General features: G+C 44.5%; 2 protein-coding genes across 4 annotated transcripts in view; one reads left to right on the forward strand and one right to left on the reverse strand.

Annotated features, from left to right (window-relative positions):
* Positions 1-23,046, forward strand: LOC116300420 (monocarboxylate transporter 10). The gene is made up of 5 exons (XM_031709292.2): positions 1-778; positions 19,235-19,406; positions 20,132-20,739; positions 21,036-21,405; positions 22,004-23,046. Exons 1-5 carry the CDS (start codon positions 746-748, stop codon positions 22,180-22,182), a joined length of 1,362 nt encoding a protein of 453 aa, XP_031565152.2. The 5' UTR covers positions 1-745; the 3' UTR covers positions 22,183-23,046.
* Positions 1-23,240, reverse strand: part of LOC116300422 (uncharacterized) — a 34,696-nt gene that overhangs the window by 5,895 nt on the left and 5,561 nt on the right. The gene's annotated exons all lie outside the window — the stretch shown is intronic.

Genomic DNA, 23,240 nt, shown 5'->3' on the forward strand with positions numbered 1-23,240 from the left:
TTTTTGTTTTCTTTTGACTGAAATATAGCATAACTGTCTGCAAGAAGCAGAATTATGTAAAGGAAAAATAAAAACACACATTTGCTTTGTTCTTTTAAGTTCCAAAAATGTTTAGGGCATGTCATTTTGTCCACTCATGCTTTGCGCGCCGCGTTCACCGCTCACTTGGATCAGTCTTAACTGTACATACGTCACAGAAAAAATCGTTTGCGCATTTGCGCATTTGCCAAACATAAAAAATTCTCTTTATAGGACGTACAAGTAAACGCATAAAAAGGTTACTGCTTTTCTATGTTACCATGTATGGCGTGGGAATCTGTAGGATTGTGCTACAGTCCTACTCGTGCTCTCCGTTCTTCATCTTCTGGCCTGCTCCTCACGAAACCTAGCTACAGAACAGAAACATATGGTGCTCGTTCTTTTTCTGTTTCTTCAGCAACCCTCTGGAACTCACTACCATCTGACCTAAGAAACACTGAATCTCTACAAACATTTAAACAGAAACTGAAAACACTCCTATTTAATTACTGAACATTGTTTATTACATCATTATATTTTTTCTTTCTGTAAAGCGCTTCGAGTCACGGGAAGCGCTATATAAAAACATATTTATTGTTATTACCAACGTAGAAGGCCTGGTTCCTCAGTCTAAAAGATCACACATCCTAAAAGATCGCACTTGTGTGTCGGTTTTTCACTGTTTTCTTATTGCTGTGTCTCCTAGATATCTCCTAAGACATCACAAATGGATCCCAATCAAGAAAGCATCAGTGCAGAGGTAATACCATCTTTGCCTTACTTGCTCACTTCAGTGACGGCGATCTATGACTTCAGCGACCGCATCAGCTTGTTCTTGTGCTTTTTATGTATTCTTTGGCGATTTATACGATTTTATATTGTATTTATATAAACGCTGCCCTACAACATAACGCAGGCTAACTAGTATCCCGAAACCCGAAAGCTTACAACCGAAACAAAGTCTGTCTCGCTAAATAAGGTGCCATTGTCATATTTTTTGAAAACCTATAGAGATTCAAAGCTCTATGAGCAGATATTCCTGTATATTTACTACTTTAAGAACATGCCGGGTATGTTTTATAGTGAAGTCGGGTGAAAGGCTCCGAACCACCCTTTGAACGTTTGCGAACAGAACCTAGTTTGGACGTTAAAAACAGAAACGACTCCCTAAACAGAAAGATGCTGTTCTGACAGTCTGTGGTTGTTTAAACATTCTTCCGCTTCGCGAAATGAAACACATCGGTCAAAATAAGAATGTGAAAATAGCTTCTATTCCATGTGCACGCTAGTGAATTATAATTAGTAAATTTGCTACACAAACAATAGCGAACTTACTATTTTGCAAGCAGCGAAGTCTAAACAGATGAACTTGTGTAGCCCGTGTGTGCCGTCCAAAGCAAAACAAAAAATAGGCAGTCAATGACTGCGTGTGGCTTCTGCTATTATATTCCAAAATAATCTGGATATTATGAAATATAAACTGAGAACCAAACTGAGTAATGAACCAAAATGAATATAGTAAAGATGTGAATAAGTACAAATTGTGGTGTGAATTAAAAATCTGTCCATAGTTTCAAATCACAATTTGTACTTATTATCACAGAAAGAGCAAATTGCAATTGTTTTGATTTCGTAATGAATGCGATTCACTTCATCGGATGTCATTTAGATCAGGTATTTTGAAGCTCATCGTACCACAACAAGAGAGCGAAGAAATAGGAGAACAGGCAACCCACGAGCAGCAGTTAGGCGGAGTCGCGAAGCGCCGACAAAGCCAAAAATCGAAAGTCGAAAAACATCAGGGGGGGGTGGGTTTTTAGAGGTCGGTAACCCGCCCTACAGGGGGTCTTGCGCGATCGGCCGACACGCGAAATGTGCCTAACTGCTGCTCTGTTGGGGTCGCAAACAGAGGGAAAGATATCCTTTAGATATACGATGCATGAGTGTAAGAAGTTCGTTAACGACTTCTGTGTGATTTGTTTAACGCCTAAAGTTGTCATACCGAAGCCAGAATCTTTTTGGTGTTGTGGTAAAAAAATACAGATAGAGGAGGACACGTCAGCACAGTGTTATGAGTGTGGTAAGAATATTCGTAATGCGGTGCCAAATGTTACCAAAGAACAGTATTACGCCAATGGAGGTCGCACGAAAACGCCATATAAGAGGTTGAAATACTTCAGGGACTGGATGAATTATATCCAGGGGTTGCATCCGGCGTATTTAGACATGCGGGAGATCGTGGACAATTTGGAAGAGCCCTCGCCGCAAAGTCTACGAAAGACATTGAAAAAATTAAAGCTAGGGAAATATTACAAAGCTATTCCCTATCTTTTGTCTGAAATTACCGGTAGGCGTATTCCTGATGTCCCAGATATGCAAAGGGCCGAGTGGATGTTTTGTCAGCTGGATAAGGATATTCCTTATTACCCCGACGTAATTTACGAAATATTCCAGCAAATAGACCCCAACCACCCCCTATTAGAATGGATTCCGAGAAGATGAAATGTGCAGTCGAAATCCACCTACGTTCTTTTCAAAGCAGATGTCTACTGAGCGAGTTTTCTTTGGAGCTCCTCTTTTGCCTTCTGGTAGATCTGTTTGCGAGATTCCTCGGAAAGATCTTTCACGATGGTTTTTTTATTACCCGACTTTAGCTCCCCGTATTTCTTTTCCTCCGCGAGGATCAAAGAGAACTCCGTGTCGTCTATGCGGCGGTCCTGCAGAGCCTGAGACACCAAGTCGGCAATGGTGTTAGCCTTTGCTCTTGCCAGGGCTATATGAGTGTCGTGCTTGGATATCTTACCGGACAATTGCTTTATAATGCCTGTCGTAACAGCGGAAACAATGCCGCAGACAGCTCCAACGCTTGCCAAAGGAATGCCAATGACTATTCCAGGTCCCGTTAAAGAAGTAGCAACGCCAGTGCCTGTTAACGCCACGGACATGGAGCCGGAAGTTATCGCGATTTTATGTAGTATGCTTCGGGCTCTGGCGTACTTTTTCCTGACCTCTTCGTAGTGTTTCGCTTGCCCTTCCAAGTAAGCCAGGATTAAGTTCGCTTTATTTAAACGGAAATTCTCTGCATTTTCAATGGGCGCCGTGGTGTGATAGTTGGGAACATCTGGGTACAACTGAGGTGCTGAAGGTATAACATCCATTATATACTAATGTACGACGCTTTTGGGAATAACATAGCGGCGCAGCCACATCACGACAACCGGGATTATGCCAACTGGAGAGCATTTAGGAAGATGTTTCCGCATGCAGACCCTAGTAAGTTCGAAAGAAGACCCGATGGGATTTACTATGAAGGCTCCAGAATGTACAGCAATGCGGACTTGGAGCCAAAGAACCCAAAACCCGAGCATAAAGAAAGGCAGCCTAATTTTCCAGAGAATTTATTACCGGCAACGGAGGATTACCCATTTTACGATAACAAAGGTGGCGCAAATGACTTTGCTAAGATGGTTACCTCCTTAGAAATCCCCGTGGGTTCTACGACTTTCAAAATAAAAGTCAGAGACATCTTTAGAGAAACTGCCATGAAACATACCTCAGGGAAAGAATCCAGAGAATGGTTATCAGGTCCCAACATGCGGTATTGGCCGCAGCAGTTAAACTTTGCTGTCTGGGCTGCTACTAAAGGATGTGGTATAGCCGCGGACATGTTCCATATTCCTTTCCTGCGATTTCATGTTGCTTTTACTATTCGTAGGATATTGTTTGAGTTAGGAGCGCCGCTTCCTAGTGACACTATCTTTAAGCCGAAGGATAACAAATATGACAAAGTCGCATGGGAGCGATTAAGGAATGAGTTTAAGCTTACCAACCCTGATTTTCGCAACAAAGAGGGTGCCGCCCATGGTTTAGGAGAGACTTACACCTATGCTTCGTATGTTGGCGCCAGCATAGAAACTCCGGGTATGGGGTATCCTAGCAGATGGGAATTCTCCGACTTAGGGGGTAAAGCGTCAAAAGGTGACTTGATTTACTTCATAGAAAGCAAAGAGAAATATCCTTGGGCGCCTTTCTTTGCCGCAAAGGGCATTGGACTGAAAAACCTAGCAAGGATTAATCGAAGCATTGAAGCCTTTGTTTACTGCATTCTAGGGGCCCAGGTTAGCACTCGCAGCCCCATCGTAGATGCCTCCGGTGCGTCACAGGAAACGCAACAAGTATTCCTTGTCCTCTTCGAAAGCGCTGTTATCGAGAATGAGATTTCTAAGTCAGTTCAAAGATATCAACTTGCGGTGCAGCAGTCTAAAGTGCGACTGGATTACGCTTTGTCGCCTGGTTGTTGGTTAATGCCAAGTAATTTGGTTATTAACGCCAATTCCGTCGTGGGTTATAACAACAAACTTCAACGAGCTACTAAGGATATGAAGTTTGGGGTGAATGACGTGAACTCTGACACTCTTAGGAACATTCCCCATTTCGTGGAGAAGCCAAAGAAGGAGCACGTAGAAAAACCATCAAAGAAGGCGCATGTAGAAAAGCCACCAAAGAAACCAGTAAAGAAGGTTACCGAGGAATATGACCATAACCTACTAAAGGCCGGCTTAGCAGCTGCAAGCATTGGTCTGAGCTATTATATATGGCGATGAACAACCCCTACGTAGCTGGAGTAGATTGTGTTTATACGACTTACGCAGGCGAGAAAAAATACAACCAGGCATCTTGGGTTGATGTCACGGGCATGTCCGTGAATTTGAACTACTCGGGAAAGAAGTTGATAATATGCAGCATTTGCATTGGCACGAGCAGCCATGCCAACGTGGGCTTTAGGTTCCTGGATGAGAATGGCATACTGCAGCCTATGAGAAATAAGACGAACAACAGGGAGCCTGCGCATTTCTCCGTAGAGCCCGACCCCGGCAGCGCCGAAAATCTATCGGTTTGGACTTTCCACATGGTCGCCGATTGCCATGGGAAGGTAAAGCTGCAAATACGTGTAGATGACACCGGGAGCGTTTGCATAAATAGCATAGAAAATCAGAGAGATACGGTTTATAATCACAAGACCATTAGCACTCTTACGGTAATGAGTCTATAGAAGGGAATTTATTCCCTGAAATATATGAACCCACACGCGAAGGAAGATTGGTTTCTACATTTTTTGGAGGAGAAGGACTACTTAGAACAGCATTGGCATGACACCGGGCTGTGGGTAAAGGTTGGGGGCCTGGGATTGGTCATGTGTACCATTAGCATTTCGACGGGGTATTCGTGTAATGTCGGGTTTAGGATCGTTGATGAGAATGACCATCCATTACTACCCTACAGAAAAAAAGATAATAATAGGAACCCAGCCCATTTCTCGTCGGAACCCCCTCCAAGAAGCGGAGAAGACTTAACGCCGGTAACTTTTCACATGATAGCCAATTGCCAATATGCGAAGTTACAAGTTCTCCCCAACGACGTTGCCTACCTTCGGATAAATGCCGCCCCGTCAAGAGATTTCCCAACGGATGCCACTTGGAATCATAAGCCCATTAGCACCATGAGCGTGCTGCCGCTAGTTCCGCATTATCAAGGCGGTGCGAATACTATCTTTACTTATCCCCAGTCGAGGATGCCTCGGGCGCCCGACGACGATAAGCCACCAGTAATACACGAGGATAAGATTAACCCTTCATCTTCTTCAGGAGTACCACGCCGATAGCTACGACCAAGATCCAAATGTTATTCCCCACGAACTTCAGCAGTTCTCCGCCGGTTCTAAGTACCAGGCTAAGAACGCTACCAAGCAGCCCAGGAAGACCGGCTGCCATCTTTTTTCCCAAGTCCGTCAGCCCACTGCCCAACTTGCTTACGCCCGCGCCCGTTGCCTTAAGCGTGCTAAGGATAACTCCTACTACGGTGCTAATAGCAACCGCAAATGCCAGCGGAATACCATACTTCACCAGAGCTCTTTTTATCTTTTCCTTGGTGGTAAGCCCCAGCTCCTTTTCCTTACCTTCTATTTGCGTTTGTAATTCCGCCAGTCTTTCCTGAAGGGTTTCTACTTCCTTTTGGGCTGCCTCCCTTTCTTCTTCAGGGCGAGTTTGATCTTCGATTATTACTCGCTGTCGATTTATTTCGTACTCCAAGTCTTCGACGGCCTGTCGAAGTTGCCGTATTTGTTCCTCCGCCACTGCCTTGTCCACCATTAATTGCCTTTCTCTGTCAACAGACTCCATTAATTCTTGTCCTAAGCGCTGTAGTTCCGTGTCTTTTCCCGCCGCTTCATTCAAAGCAGCCCTTAGCTGATTCCTTGCGTCGCTTTTTTCGTCCAACGCCTTAGAAAGTCTATTCCTAAAGTCTACGATTTCGTCTGCATGGCTTTTAGTAGTTAGTTCATTTTGTTTAATGAATTCGTCTTCCATTTCCTTAAATCTTTCTTCGAGGACGTCGTTTTCCAGCTCTAGATTCTGGAAAGACACCTTAAGAGCCGCCAAATCCTCACTTGCCCTTAAGAGGTCCTCGCGCTCCCTGGTGATTCGTTCTAAGTCGTTATTAACTGCCTCCGTTCGGCTAGCAATCTCGGCCAATTCTCGATGCGCTTCCGCTAAATCATATGCAGAAGAGGCTTGCTCGGCAAGGCGTGCTGGTAAGGTCCGTATTTTATTTATCTTGGCCTCCAATTCCCGTTTTTGAGAGTTCAGCGTAGCAACTTCCTCTGTCTTGGTTTGGAGTGACTCACTTAGCGTTCCTACTTGCGCCCTTAATTCTTCGTATGTTCCATGGCCGCCTGCAAAGGCCGGTAATCTAGCTGCCGCCTTAAAGATCTTATTGAAATCCAGTCGCATTTCCTCCCTAGTCGAGCCTCGCTGCATGGTCAAGTTGGGCGTTCCCAGCGCATTTGTGACTCCTTTTGGAAGTTGGTTGTTAAGCAGGTGGGAATTCTTCCTTTGATACAGGTTGTGCCATTTTTCCCTACCCGATTCTCTAACTTGAACCTGCCCTTTGTCTCCTATTTGGATGTCTAAGAGAGCCAGGTTTAGGCTTGGGTATCGCTCCCTTAGGTCCTCGATGAGGTCCGCCATTAAGTCCGACCGCACGCCAAGGGATTCCATTTGTAAGTATTCTGGAATGGGCGTGTGGGGGTTCTTAGACCTAAATTTATCTCTCAAGGAACGCATAGCATCGCGGGCCCTCCTACCATACTTACTACTTAATTTCTCAAAGAGACTTCGCCCGTCTACGTTGTCATTAGGAAGTAAAGACTCGTATTCTTCATCGTTAATATCAACTTGGCCTTCTTCGGTAAGGGGGTCAAAATCCGTTCCTTCTACTTCCATTATATATGATAAGCTCAAAGTTAAATCCCAACGTATTACCTAAGCAGGTTGGCGGGCTGAAAGCAGAACGCACCTTTCACCGGGTCACATTCACCCCCAGCAGCGCAAAGCCAGGGGAAACCCTGTACGTAGGCGTGCCCCGCCTAACGGATAACCTAGTATTGGTTCCTGGTACCTTGGCTTTAAGGTTTGACCTAGCAATACAACCAAGCACCAAGGACAAGCGCTATACCGTCAATAATGTGGGTAGGAACCTCGTCTCTAAGATGAGAATCAAGTTTGCCGGGGAATCCCTCTTGGATTTGAATAGGTACGATCTGTACACCACGTATAAAGATTTATGGCTAACAGCCTTTGACCGTGCGCAGAAGATAGAGCAGGGAATCGGAAGCGTCGTCTTACGTCAGCTTCGCAGCGACACCAACCCGGCACCTACGGACTCCAGTGGAGCAACCGCAGTAGCAGACGCAACAAGGGTAGTAACTGCGTACGGTAGCAAGTACGTCATACCATTAGACTTTGAAGTAATTACGAGTCATGGTGTGTACTACCCCAGGCAGTTATCCGAGTTACAGTTTGAAGTAACCTTGGCGGACACTACGAACATTCTAGGAGGCATGGACAGCGCAATTAGCGGGACTGTTGATCCTTATTCTATCACTAATCTAGAATTACAGTACGAAACCGTGTACAGCGAAGAGCTGGCCCGTAGCGCCGGCATGGAATACAGCTCCGGGAAGGCATTCTTATACGACCACGTAGTGATGTATAAGACGTTCAGCTTCCTGGATAAGACGGATGAGGTTATCAACCAAAGCATTAACCTCCCCCGAAGAAGTCTCACGGGGTTAATGCTGGTGTTTGCCAAACCCTATGAGGCCGGTAAGCGCGACTCCGAGGCCTTTCATAACCCCAACATTACCAACGTCAACGTGAATGTCAACGGCGTTCCAAACAAGGTCTACTCGCAGGGAATAAAGCCCGCAGACGTGTACAGGGAGGCAAAGCGTAAGTTTGGCGACCAAATTAGCCCCGAGGAATTCTTTAAGGATAAGTACACGCTGTGGATTGATATGCGCACCATTAACGACGAAGACCTACATGGCCAGGGTTTACGTCTAGTAAATACGCAGGATGGCATAACATTGGAGATCAAGCGCACCAAGAACACCAGTGCCGGCGACGGCGATAAGATAAACTGCTACATCTTCGTCGTCTCAGACGCGCAACTGAGCGTGGAAATGAACCAACTTAAAAGTGTTGCATATTAAGGTTAAAATATTCCTTAGATATACGATGCTGCAAATATTTGAAAACAACGGTACGAAACTGCAATGCATAGTGCAAGGCGAAACTTTGTACTTTAAAGCGAAGGAGGTGGCTTTGGCGTTGGGCTATGAGCGCCCTAGAGATGCAATTAGAGCACACGTATCTGAGAAATACCAGAAAAGATGGGTTGATCTACGAGGGGCTGCGAATCGCCGCTCCTTTACTACGCAACCAAATGCCGTGTTTATATCCGAACCTGGTTTGTACGAACTGATATTTAGCTCCAAACTACCCAAAGCTGTGGAGTTTCGTGATTGGGTCTTTGAGGAAGTCCTACCCGCGCTGCGTAAGACGGGTAAATACGAAATCGAAAGGCGGTTTGACGGTCCAAACAAGTTGGTATTTAAGATCGAAAATGAATTTGACCTGCATAAAAAGGTAGTGGACTACATCCGCAGGTTTTACCCCCAAATGCTCATAGCCCCTGGTCTAGGCGAACTGCAGGATTCAGACGGCAAACGTATAAAGTGCTGGCAGAAAGGATATCAACGCGGTCAACCCGACTTAATGATCTTGAATGCGCACACACATTACTGTGGATTCTGCATAGAGCTAAAGACCCCAAAAGGCAATGGCAGGTTATCTGAGGATCAGCAACTGCTCTTACAGAGGTATGAAGAAAACGGCTATAAGGTGCTCATAAGCAGCGACTACGATGTCATTTGCAGGGAGATCACTACGTATGCTGAACACCTACGAATTCCCTGCAGGTGGTGTTGTAAGGGCTTTAAAACCTCGGAGACTTTGGCAACACACTTAAAGATATTTCATAGAATATATGGACAAGGATAAATTTAACGAGTTAAAGTTCATACAAACGCACTGGAGGGATTTGGTGGTGGGGGAGATTTACGAGATAAAGAATTATGTGGTCTTTGAAGACTTGGACCGCCTGCGTTTGGTCTTAAAGAATAAAAAAAGAACATACACCCTTTGGGCGCCCGATAGGATAAGGTACGCCATTGAAGGGCAGGACGTTACCCATGTTATGAGCCATGGTAAAAAGGATGGCAGGTGGGTATTTGACGTGGTTAATTGGGAGCCTGAGAGTCCTCTGCATTCATAAGGACGTCTGCTAAAGTCCGCTGCTCCGCGGAGCACCAATGCCCCACAAAGGATCCTTCCAGGAATACCTTGCCGCAACGAAGGCAAGTGTATTTTTTACGCGGTGGAGGAGTGGGCGTAATGCAGTCGGCTGGTAGTTCGCACGTAATACAGTCCATATATTGAAAGGGTGATTAGGAATCCTCCTAAGAAGGCTGCTGCGTAGGCTAGCATATATTGCAAGGCCTTTGAAGGGGGTCCTTATTTTTTCTTGTTGTTTTGTTGATGATACTTAACAAACACAAGAAAAATAAGAATGGGATTTGAGACTCTTTGCGCAAGTCGTACTTTACTACCTAGGAATATGAATCGGCGTCTTTTGGGACACGAAAAGAGGCATAGACCTCTTTTGTTCTTAGTGCGCAACCTCCTTTAAAAGGGGTTCCTATTATTCTTGTTGTTTTGTTAAACGTTGATGATACTTAACAAACAACATAAAAAATAAAGTCGTATTTTGAGACTCTTTGCACAAGTCGTACTTTACTACATCTCTTGACGAAAAAAAAAAGGTAGTGACGATCCGCTCTTCTTTTAAAAGGGTTCTTATTCATTATCCTGCAACCTCCTTTAAAAGGGGTTCCTATTATTCTTGTTGATTTGTTGAGGTATTGTTGATCCCTAACAAAACAACATAAAAAATAAGATCAGGATTTGAGACTCTTTGCACAAACCCTATCTTACTATTTTAGGTCCCTTTCTAACTTCTACGGGCTTTCCTTGCCACCTCGTTACTGGCATGCCAAGCATCAAAGCGATCTAAGTACTCTTTAAAGCCGCCTTGACCGTCGTAGAGGCACTGCCAAATATGTTGGTCACTTCTTTGACAGCCGCAGCGCTCACAGTTGGCCTCCCAATATTCCCTATCTTCCCACCTTACGCCTTCTACGCGGTCAAACTCCATAAACGTTTCGTCTATTTCTTTCTTCCTTTGCGTTAACTTCCTTTGGGTTTCCTGCGGACAACATCGGGCGGCAACGTCACCGTGCTCCTCACATGCTACGCCCAGCAGATCGTAATTACCGTAGCATCTATGTCGGTGCCAGGCGTCGGTAACGTTCTCGTCGCAGCGCACGCATACATTCTTTAAACAAACCCTTTTATTACGATGGTACTCCAAAGCCTGCGCGCTGCTAAACTGCTTGCCGCAGTCTTCGCAAACAGTGACGTTGTTTACTTCCTTACTGCATACCCGTCTTTCGACGTGATATTGCAATCTTTGCTTGCTGCTGAACTCCCTTTCACATTGCTTACACTTCATTATAACTAAGTGTTATTTAAGCCTTATATGGGATACCGCATAAAGTCCTTAATGCTTTCTTTTGCCCAACCGGCCATCGTCAACAAGGCACCAAACCTTTCTGCGCGCTTCAGGCTGCACATTTCATCATACAATTCCTGCACGCGCTCCCGCAGCCGATCGATCTCCTCCCTTTGCATTTCTATGGTGTCTCTTTTATCTTTTGCGTCGGCGGCAATCCTTCTTACTGCTTCCACTGGGTCCATCGTATATATAATGGATCCGAACCATATTCCCTGCAATGCTCTGATAGTAGGACCCACCGGCTGCGGAAAGACCCAATTCGTAGTGGAGCAGCTATTAGGACCCTTTAGATACCGCTTCGACTATATCGTGTTATTATGCCCCACCTATGTGAATAACCGCACCTGGACGGGCATAGGAGTGAACGATGACGACTTCTTCGTGGATATCTTAGATCCTAATGAGTTATCCAGCCATTTGAAGTTCTGGCACAAGCAATTCCCTAAAGATACACAGACACTCCTCATACTGGATGACATTGCCTGCGGGGACGACGTAAAAAGACGCACTTCCGAGCTCGTTAAACTCGCCTTCAGCGGTAGGCATGACAATATCAGCGTTTGGTTGCTTTCCCAGCAGCTTACCAGCGTCTCTAAGCCTTTTAGGGAAAACATAGGTTCACTTGTCGTATTTTATACTCCGAGCCGGAGTGACCTGGAAACCATCTTAAGCGACTATGGGGGTGAGATATCCAAGGAACAGTTACACGAATACATGCGGCATTTAAAGACGCACCAACGTTCCAAAATGATCTTCTCTTTGAGGTTTCCGTATTCCATTAACATATATGGAGATTGAGCAGTTGATAGATGAAGTCCCCACGCAGCTAGATGAAAGTAACCTTAAGGAACAACTTAACATCCTGGTGTCATCTGGGAAGTGCAAAGAAATGATAGGCAAGGAACTTACCCATGAGCAGGTTAATAAGTTGTCGGAAGAGGAAGTCAAAAAGTTCCATAAGAGGTACGAGGCCGCCCTTGCAAGTAAGACCACGGACGCCGTAGCAGACTCCGCTATCCGACTTGCCACCAAGCTTCTCGGACTTGCGCTGCCCATAGACGACGTGGAGCAACTACGGAAGGACATAAGCGAGGACTATGTTATCGCCCAAGAACTTAAGATAACCTGCGGGTGGTTGTCTTTGAAGTGCGGTAAGTTAATGGCAGTCGCCTCTGTGGCTTTGCACGTAGCTCAGCATGTCGACTTGAAGGAGGTACTAGGTTCCTTCGGAACATCTTGGAAGGACTTCAAGAAGGACAGAGAAGTCGAAAAGGTCTTCCAGGCAGCACTTACTGAGGTACCTGATCAAGTCGCCTCAAGTACTTAGTCAAGTCATTCGTAAGTACTTAGTCAAGTCACCTCAAGTACTTAGTCAAGTCGTCCTTAAGTCATTGTCAAGTACTTAGTCAAGTCGTCCTTAAGTCATTGTCAAGTACTTAGTCAAGTCATTGTCAAGTCATCCTTAAGTCATTCTCAAGTACTTATCAAGTCCTTCAAGTCCTTAGATATAAATGAGTGAACCAGAGTCGAAGGCAGAGCAGCCCGAGCAGAAGATTACCAAGGCTAAATCTCCAGGCAGAGTTGCCGCGGGGAAGAAGCTCGCGGAGATGAACAAGAAGAACAAAGCCAAAAAAGAAGAAAAGGTGGAGGAAAAAGAAGAGGGATCCTTTTGGAATCCCGGCTACGTCATTGGCGCGTTAGGAATTGCTATAGCAGCAGGCAGCCTTTACTTACAATGGCGGGCTACGAAGCCAAAAGTAAAGTGGGAGGCCCCAACATATCGCGCACCCGTGGAGGTTAGAAAAAGTAAGATCCCTGAAATGGAGTAACCTTCTCGCTTTGTAATATAATGTCAACCAAATTAATTGACGCCGTCCAAGAAGCTGCTATCACAACCTCCATCATCGCCGGTATTGGTTGGGTAGGTAAGAAAGTCCTAAAGGAGGACCTTACTGAGGACCCAAGTAAAAATCTGAGTAACTTTGCTAAGATGACCGCTGCTGTATGCGGGGCTATCATGCTAAGAAATTACCTACAGAAGGAAAAGTACCTGCCTAACATATAATGGTTAGCTTAGTCGCAGGCGGAGTTATTGCAGCTTTAGCATTCACTGGAGCTAATTATGGTGGTAGATATCTGGATAAATTAGTTAGCGGTGATAAAAACGCAGAATCTAACGCCGAAAGGAAGAGGCACGACTTAGCGCTGGAGAAATATCAAAGGGACGTGGCGGCTTGGAATGAAAAGAGACAAGCTTACAGGGATTGGTTGGACAAGAACTACCAAGACAAAATGCAGGCAGACAAGAACTTCGAAAACACAGACTACGCCTTTAAGCTCTATGCGCAGGCGCACCCCGACTTTAGAATGAGAAAGCCTCAGTTCAAGAATTACTACCAGCCTTCTAAGAAACAAAAAGACAATGAATTGGTCTTTGTAGGAGTCGCAGGGCTGGCGGGAGGCGTAGCTTTGGCGTATTTAGTCTAAGCTGCGCTTAGCCTCTAGTGGCGCCTTTGGCGCCTAGAATATAATGATCGTCTTTTTGGAAAGCGACAAGAATGACTTTACCACTTACTTGAATCCTCCCATCAAAGCCCATAAGGTCCGGCTGGTTAGTTGCTCTTTGTACAATTCTTGGTATAACCTGATTAGGGGCATAGTCACTGAGCATACAGGAGGATCTAACTATCAAGCCGTATTGCTGCCCGATGGACATTATACACCAATCACACTGGCCAAGGAATTAGCAAAACACGGTTATACTCTCACCACGGGATTACCGCACGAAATGACCCTCAAACATAATATGTCAAATTATTCAATGACTTTTGGAAAGTCTGACCCATTGGGATCTTTATTATGTGCCTCAGGCAAGACGATTACCAACACAGCCATACCTGTGAAATGGAAAGTCGCATCCTCTTACGAAGTCTATTGCGACTTGGTCCATAGTTACAACAATGGGGAAAAGTCTTCTCTTATGTCCAAATTCCTACCCAAAGGTAATCCATTTGACCTGGTAGAATACACTCCCATTTCTTTGAGCTATGACTTGTCTAATTTGGTAGAAAGCATAAACATCACCATTAAAGTGGACGGAAAGACGGTGGATTTTAACGGACGCAAGATCAATCTCGTTTTGGAATTCATATAATGGGCCGCCTGGAGGACAAACTCAAAAGGATTTACTATGGGCCTGAAGGCTATTGGAAAGGAGCGTCGGCCATCAAGAAACTTGCGACCGCGGCCAGGGTATCAGAAGAAACGGCTAAGAATTGGTTAAGAAAACAAACCCTCTGGCAGGTTTATCTTCCCGTGCCCAAGTACATTCCCAGGCCCAGCTTTACCGCAAATACCCCCAATGAAGTTCATCAGGCAGATTTGCTTTTCTTACCGCACGACAAGGTAAGAAGAAAGACCTATAGATACGCTTTGACCGTAGTTGATATCGCAAGCAGATATAAGGACGCCGAACCCATAACCAGCAAGGATTCTGGGGAAGTCGCAGAAGCCCTAGGTAGGATTTATAAGCGCGTCTTGAAATGGCCTAAGCTGCTGCAAGTGGATGCGGGGACGGAGTTTATGGGCGTGGTTACCAAGACCCTGAAAGACCACGACACCAAGATTAGGAGATCCGAGGCTGAGTACCACAGGGGTCAGAGCATCGTCGAAAGATTTAATAAGACCCTGGCCGAGCGCCTCTTTGGGTACCAGTATTGGAAAGAGCTGGAAGATCCCTCCAAACGCAACAGGGAATGGACTCAGAGGCTCCCCCAGGTCGTCGCGGCTTTGAACAACGAGGCGGCCAGGGCTACGGGAATAAAACCCAAGGACGCCATAAAAAAGAAACACGTGGAACACAAGTCCTACGTCAGAAGTTCGAGGGCGGTCGGACTGAAGGAAAAAAAGCTACCCCGCAACATAGTGGTCAGATACCTCTATCAGCCGGGGGAACTCGAAGGTGGCAGTAAGAGAGCCACGGATCCTAACTGGTCTTTGGAAACGTATGAGATTTCGAAGTCCGTCACCAAGGAAGGGCAGCCCGTGTTGTATTACCTAGATGGCCCAAGTCGCGGATTTGTCAAGGAAGAGCTGCTCATAGTCCCCAAAGACTCAGAGTAGCGCAGCACCACGCGCCCGATTGCACTCTAGGCATGTCAGTCTTACGTTGCCTCTGCAATGCCCGCGTTTATTATTTATACGATCCACGGAGAACTGCTGATCGTCATTTGGGTCAAACCTCCATAGTAGAGGTATGTTACACTTGGCACACCGTGCCCCTTTCTTATAGACGTCGTCCACGCATAGGTCGAACACCATGCCTTTTTCTTCGTCGTGTCTCTTATAGCGAAGGAGTTTCTTAGCAATGTTCTCCTTTGCTATATCTTCTGGCGTTTTATCGTAACGCAATTGCGGACCCCAAGCCCTCCGCAACTGTTTGGCATGCTCCACACGGCTCACAGCGGTATATATCAAATTACTCCAACATAACCGCTGGTCTATGATCCATAAGGTTTCTTTTATGGTAAGCCCTTGCGCGCTGTGGACTGTCATACAATATCCCAAACGCCAATCTGGATGGGAGGTTATTTTTTCAACCTTTCCCATAGGCACCCAGGCTTTATCATGAGTTACCGCGTTTCGCAGTTTGACGTCGGTACCTGGCACCCACACGTCACGCTTCTGCATGCGGGTATCGCGAGGCTTATAGCAAACGGGCACCAAATGGCTTGGGAATCTTTCGCGGTGTACGCTTAACAAATCTTTCTGTATTCGCGATTGTGCTGCGCGCTTGCTGCTCAACACCAAATCCTCTGGATGCCACGCGCAAAGGAAGTCCTCGTAAGACTTCGCTCGGATGCGTTTACGCAGCGTCTTGTTTTGCTCGGCATCACTGAGGCCCCTCAATGCCGCCTTTAAGTCTCTTACTTCGTCCTTACTGCGGTAGTCAGCATTGATTTCCACTGCATGGTCTGCCATTCCTTTTAACCATTTATGGGGCATTTCTCCGCAAATGGGAGGAGGTTGGCATGGATCTCCGGCAAATATAACTTGACACTTTCCGCGGAGGAAGTCTACAAATTCCTGCAAGATTTCTAATGGCACGGTGCAAATCTCATCCCATAATATAACCGACGGTATGTCGCGTATTGCTTCCGGCACCCACTTTTGACCGTTCCAGCGAAAGAAGCTGTGGTACGTTTGCGCGTCGTGGCCCATCTCCGTCAATTCCCTCTCCAGACGGTGTGTCGGCGTTAACACCTTCACGCGGGGGAATAATTCCAAAACCCTGGTAGTTTTACCACTGCCTCCCGGCCCGTACAGGTACGAAAAGCGTTGGTAAGAAATGGGGTCCACAACGGATGGCAATGGCTCCACGGTGGGGACGGTGGCACCTTTTACGTGTTTCCCGTGGTATTCCACACGTTCTCTCCAGGCTTTTATCTCTTCATCTTTCACACGCCATTGACCACTTTCCGCGAGTTCATCGGCCGTGTAAAACTCTTGCATTCTTTCTAACACTTCGGGCTTCACATAGAGGGAATCCGTGGCCACGCGTGGGATATCCTCTTTGTCAAAACGCAACAGCATCGCAAGGAGATTGATATGTGCATATGCAAGCATGCTCGCCCGGAGATGGTAATATTGCGGGCGATGATCTTGGTAATAACACAACGCATTCCATTGTCGTTCACCTTTACCTTCTATGAAATAATTCCACTTCTCTACGGACACCATCGTTCCTTGCTCGTGTGCACGTTTTACGAGGAAGCTCAACTCTCCGTCATCGGTTATCAAACGCCGCTGCATGTGCTTTTCTCCTTCTTTTGCACCCTGGGTGAACTTTCCTATGACGATCCTAGCAGTGGGGTTATGCTCCGGTAACCATTGCGTGAAGGCGGAGTGACAAAGTATGGCTTCATGCGCCGTGTACGTGAGCAGCCCGCGTTCTTCGAGAAACTTCAACAAGGGTATGGGAATCCATTCTTTCTCCTGCAGATGTTTCCCATACCACGCGTAAATTATCGGATGTAAGCCCTTTGCTAACTTCCACGTGGTCAACCGCACGAACCCCGTAGCTGGGGCGTCATATTTACCTGGCAAAGACACACGAAAGAACTGCGAATCCGGATGCCCGTAGCGGTCGTAATACTCCTTGCAATCCCCGAGGCCTTTAAAACTGGCAGGGTAACAATGTTTCATGTCTAAGGATACGTATTCGTTCTCGTCATACTCCATGTTCCACAGACCTCCATGGCCGTGCTCTACGCAGGCTTTGGCTATGTCTCCAAATTCCTTAGGCGTGGACTTCCATCCATTTCTTTTCTTCGCAGCTAGGAAGTCCAAACTACGGCTGCTTAAGACCTCGTCTGAAAAGTCTTCCCCTAACGTCGCACAAGCACTTTGAATGCGTTGGTGTTCTACTAGAGGCCTGTAAAGAGTACCATCCTGCGTCATAAACTGACTTCCTTCCGCGTCCATCAACCAAACGGAATTCTCGTGGACCAATTCTGCCAACGGCGACATCTTATAAACCTTAGTTTCCTTCTTTTTGGGAAACCTAAGTTCTCGCCAAGCGTGTCCATTGTGTTGGTAGATGACAATAGGGGCACCTCTACCTCCATATTTTTTCGTCCCTTCGTAAATGCAACCGCCCGTGATATCCTTCACGTGTATGCGGCGTTCTAGAGCCGTCTCTAATTTCTGAATGTTCTTAATCGTACCTCCAGTCTTGTTGGTATCTCTTTCCCATTTCCTGATGGCTTCGCTTCTCTTTGGCGTAAGCTTACCACCACGAGCAGCGTCTTCGAAGAACTTTTTGACCAATTTCGCGACGCAATTACCCGGATGTCGCATCGGTCGCAACTTCCTAACATCAGGCTCCTCGATCTCGTACGCGCCGTAAATGACGACGGTAACCGGGTAAGCGACCTCATAGAAGAGCATGTCAATTCCCTCCAATGCCCCCGGCCTCGTTTGCTTATTCAAGACGAACAAACTCTGCTTACCAGACGCCCTGATGGGATTACGGCCCTTTTCTATCACCCACTCGCCGTCCAAATACTTCACGAACGTCAACTCCAAACGGTAGTCACCGTCCGGCATTCTGTCGATTATCCTTTCAGCCATCTCGTGATTCATAGTCTTGTCTGTCTTTCCCTCCATAAACGTCGCGAAGACAAAATCCGCATCTGAGTTATCCATCACCTGATTCCCCAGCCTGCGCACGGTTTCGTTTTGAATGTCGTTGACGGATGCCATGTATATCTAAAGAATATCTTTCCCTCTGTTTGCGACCCCAACAGAGCAGCAGTTAGGCACATTTCGCGTGTCGGCCGATCGCGCAAGACCCCCTGTAGGGCGGGTTACCGACCTCTAAAAACCCACCCCCCCCTGATGTTTTTCGACTTTCGATTTTTGGCTTTGTCGGCGCTTCGCGACTCCGCCTAACTGCTGCTCCACGAGGCCAAATACTTTTTTAGCCAACTGTGAACATTATAAAATTCTAATTTCGCTCGTGACTGAGATACGCAAAATAAAAAAAACTTGAGTGAAAAAAACTTGTGGTCTATATTTACATCAAAATCCTTGATAGCGTAGTGGTTATTATATTCCCACCTGTTACGCGGGAGACCGGGTTAGATTCAGTGTCAATTTACGATTTTAGGCGACTTAGAAAATTTCGCGTATACTAAAATATTGTCAAACATTTTTCACAAATACGAGATCGAAATAAATATAATATAATCAAATATCTCATGAAGCATGACGTTTATTCGTTATTTGCATATCGCAGAGACAGTAGGTATTTAGGTAGATTTCTTTAGTTAGCTATCTTAACAGCAGTAAGAAAAGCTACAATCAAGCTAGAAAAATGATCATTTACTTGTATTTAGAGAACTAACTAAACATTAACGAACATTAACCAAGTAAATAGTTCAATTAGAGTCAGTACATTTTTGTACGGAAATTCAAGAACGACGTCCGAACTTTTTGGTGACAGTAACACAATCTAAAACAATTTATGCTCCGTGACGGCTAGCGCCGAAAAGGTGAGTTGCACTGAGGCGAATCAAACTGAATCACGCAGATAAGAAGATAATGAAGGGGGGGGGGGGGGGGGGGAAGGAACCTGCACTAACCATCAATCATTTTTCTCGTCTGGCATATTCTAACCAAGGAAATCACCGTCTCGAGATGGAAGCGGTTTACTCGTACAGATGGGCCGTGGTCTTGGCTGTTGTGTCTATTACTTCTTACCAGCTGCCTCGTTGTCTATGGCTGTTCTTCAACTTACGGCATTATGTTTCCTGGGGTTTTGGAAGAGCTGCAGTCTGGCAAAGCAATTACAGGTATATCTTAAAGCACATAAAGGTTACGATTTCTAATGATGTTAGTGATGATGAAAGATGTTGATGGTGAAGATGCATGATGATTCGTTTTCATTTTAAAATCCAGAATTGTTGCCAAGTGCCTACAAAATGCCTCACATACTGTACGCGGCCTAGAGACAGGCATACAGTATGTGAGCCAGTAAACCAGAGGAGACAGGCATACATTATGTGAGCCAGTAAACCAGAGGAGACAGGTATACAGTATGTGAGCCAGTAAACCAGAGGAGACAGGCATACAGTATGTGAGCCAGTAAACCAGAGGAGACAGGCATACATTATGTGAGCCAGTAAACCAGGGGAGACAGGCATACAGTATGTGAGCCAGTAAACCAGAGGAGACAGGTATACAGTATGTGAGCCAGTAAACCAGGGGAGACAGGCATACAGTATGTGAGCCAGTAAACCAGAGGAGACAGATATACAGTATGTGAGCCAGTAAACCAGGGGTGACAGGCATACAGTATGTGAGCCAGTAAACCAGGGGAGACAGGCATACAGTATGTGAGCCAGTAAACCAGGGGACACAGGCATACAGTATGTGAGCCAGTAAACCAGAGGAGACAGGCATACAGTATGTGAGCCAGTAAACCAGGGAACACAGGCATACAGTATGTGAGCCAGTAAACCACTAGGGGAGACAGGCATACAGTATACTATATACAACGTCACATTTATTGTTTCAGCCATTCCTGGTTCATTGTCATTGGCTAACAGTGGGTTATTGGGTCCTATAACTGGACAATTTTATGATCGTTTTGGGTGTACCAGAGCGATGTTGCTTGGCGGATCCATCAGTTTTATTGGTCTATTTACGTCATCATTTGCACCGAATTCTGGTATTCTAATACTCACATTTGGCATGATATTTGGGTCAGGTTTGTCTCTGGTTTTTCTGAGCTCTTTACTGGTCATACCGGAGTATTTTAAGAAATATGCTTTTCAAGCAACTTCGCTGGTGTCTGTTGGTCCAGGGGCAGCATTACTGGTGATGAGTCCTGTTGTGCAGCGTTTGTTTCAAACATTTGGTTGGAGAAAAAGCATGAAAGTCATGAGTGGTTTGGCATTTTGTCCTTGTATTGTGGGATTAATGATATGTGCCTTTAAAGGAAAGGAAGGACCAACAAGACACTCTTATACTGAGCGAAACCGCCAAAACAGCGATTTAGAACCAAGTAAAACGAGATGTAATGGACTCATTAACGTGTCTGTCTTCAAAAACAAGGTTTATGTGTTGACGTCTGTTATGGTTACCATCACATCGCTGGGACATATGATGCCGTTTGTTCATTTGGTAAGAAATAGATATATATTACATAGAGGAGAGGAGAGCAGAGCAGAGCAGAGCAGAGCAGAGGAGATGAGAGGAGAGGAGAGCAGAGGAGAGCAGAGGAGAGCAGCGAGAAGATTTGTCGCAAAATTAACCGGCACTCGCAGGTTCAAGGATGTTATATCTAGGCTGTCAATCCAAGATGGCCGGGCATTCCAGTTGTAAAAACAATTATTTTTAACGACTTCCTGTTTTAGAAAAAAAGACTAAACAATGTAAAATAACTGTCTGCTATAATTCTACTATAATTCTTTCTCAAGGCGAAATACTGTGAAGATATTGGGATTCCGAGTGACCACTCATTATGGATCTACTTCTCGATCGGTCTCTCTTCGTTATTATCAAGAGTCTTAGTAGGAAAATACGGCAACACTAGCCTAATAACACTTCCACATATCTACCAACTTGGTGCTTACATCCTGGCTGTAGGGAATCTATTATTACCTTCATTAAATGAGTTCTACTTGTTAATAATGTATGGTATCGTCAATGGCGTTGGCGAAGGTCTTGTGTTTACGTCATCTTTGCATATTATCTTGGATAGTCTACCATCTCGAGGCAAGGGAGTCGCTTATGGGATATATGTTTTTTTTGTATCTCTGTCTTATGCAGCAGGCTCGCCCTTTTCAGGTAAGCAGGGACTGACTTTTCTAGCTTGGGCGTAATGTTTTCCCATTTCAAACCGAGTGTTATTCAGCTCTTTGAGAATAATATTCTTAAATATAATTGTATCCGATATTCATGTGTCTTTTCATGTGTCGAAACCGTTAAATAAAGAAATGATACTCAAGTTAAGGAAATGTTATGTGGCTTAAAATGGCAAAGCATCACGGCAATATAAAGAATAAATTTAAAGAGGTCATCAATCCCATAATATGCGCTAACACTTTCCCGCCATAATGGATTTTTTAAATAGCTTTCTCAGTGACACAGGAAGCCCGCTTTCAATGGAACTGAGTGTAAGAATAAAAGTAAAGTCAATACAAAAGTCTACTTTTAAAATCTACATTTGCATCATAAAGACAATCTATTGTAAAAGTAATATTATAAGTTTATTTTTAAATTATTAATTATCTAACTCATAAAGTTTAAACTCTAAATGGAGGTCCCAGACTGCGTCCCTGTGTTTCTAGACTCTGAAGAAGTGCTCACACATCGACTTAAATTATAACTAAGCATTATAAATCACATTATTAAATGAAATTAATATATTGATAATGTTTTTTAGGTTTGATAGCCGATGTGACTGGATTCTATAGTTATTCCTTCTATACCGCTGGTTCGTTAGAGGTCGTGGGCTCAAGTCTTCAATTTCTTTCTCGTTTTCTTCACAAAAACAACGAAGAAAAAGATGTTGAACATTCTTCACAAAACTTGATTGTCACAGAGAAGGAAACTGTTTTATAATAATGTTTATGAAATTATAAACCCTTTAAAAATACAAATGCATTTGGACATTCCGACGTTGTTCCGATACCAGCGTTGGTCCACCATTTTAAATTTTTCTAAATGTTTACTTTAAATTCAAGCTAATAAAAAGCACAAGAGTTTTGAGGATTTTGAGATAAATTTATGGATGACGATTATTTTTACACGTGTCTGTTTTTGATTGGTCAAAACCTTGTGACGAAATTAGGATCGCTCCATGATTCTGATTGGTTGAAAACTCGTGACAAAATGAGGATCGTGATTCTGGTTGGTTAACATACCTTCTAAGTGTACGTTTGAATAATTTATTTTATAGTTTATGCTGTAAAATTAGAAACTTCCGTTAGTACAATAAAATGAGGATGTTATTTGATTGGAAATAAAAATGCAGTAAGCAATTATTTGAGCTCACAGTCAGGGGATTTTTAAATAATCAAGCTAAAGTGTCGACACAATTAACTTAATCTTCCCTGGACGTGAACTATCTAACAAACGAACGTTAATCTTTCTAGAAAACTCGTTCAATGATGATGTTGTGCCGTCAAAGAAACGCATGTCCCCTGGTGAGAGAATTATGATTGTATAAAGCAATCAATAATCGAATTTCTTCGTAGAGATCTTTGTGACATTGAGTTATCCGGCATAGAAAAATGAATCTTTAAGTAAAATATTTACCATAACTAATTTAGTTTGACTTCCAAAACATTCTGATCTGTAAATGGCTAGAAAGGTTATGCTAACTTAACTCTCTTCTCCAGAATAAAAGAAAGAAAGAAGAAAGGAAGAAACAAACAAACAAAAACAAAACAAAGCAAAACAAAACAAGCAAAAACAAAACGAAACAAAAAATTACAACAAACAAACAAACAAAAAAAAAAAAGAAAAAGAAAAAGAAAGAAAGAAAGAAAGAAAGAAAGAAAGAAAGAAAGAAAGAAAGAAAGAAAGAAAGAAAGAAAGAAAGAAAGAAAGAAGACAAAGAAAGAAAGAAAAAAAAAGAACTTGAACAAGAAAGAAACTTGTGCAGTGATTTAAGTTCC

The sequence above is a fragment of the Actinia tenebrosa genome, unplaced genomic scaffold, assembly GCF_029948245.1.
Source record: "Actinia tenebrosa isolate PJP-AT-01 unplaced genomic scaffold, QUT_ActTen_1.0 PGA_scaffold0__85_contigs__length_37466705, whole genome shotgun sequence".
Classification (NCBI taxonomy): domain Eukaryota; kingdom Metazoa; phylum Cnidaria; class Anthozoa; order Actiniaria; family Actiniidae; genus Actinia; species Actinia tenebrosa.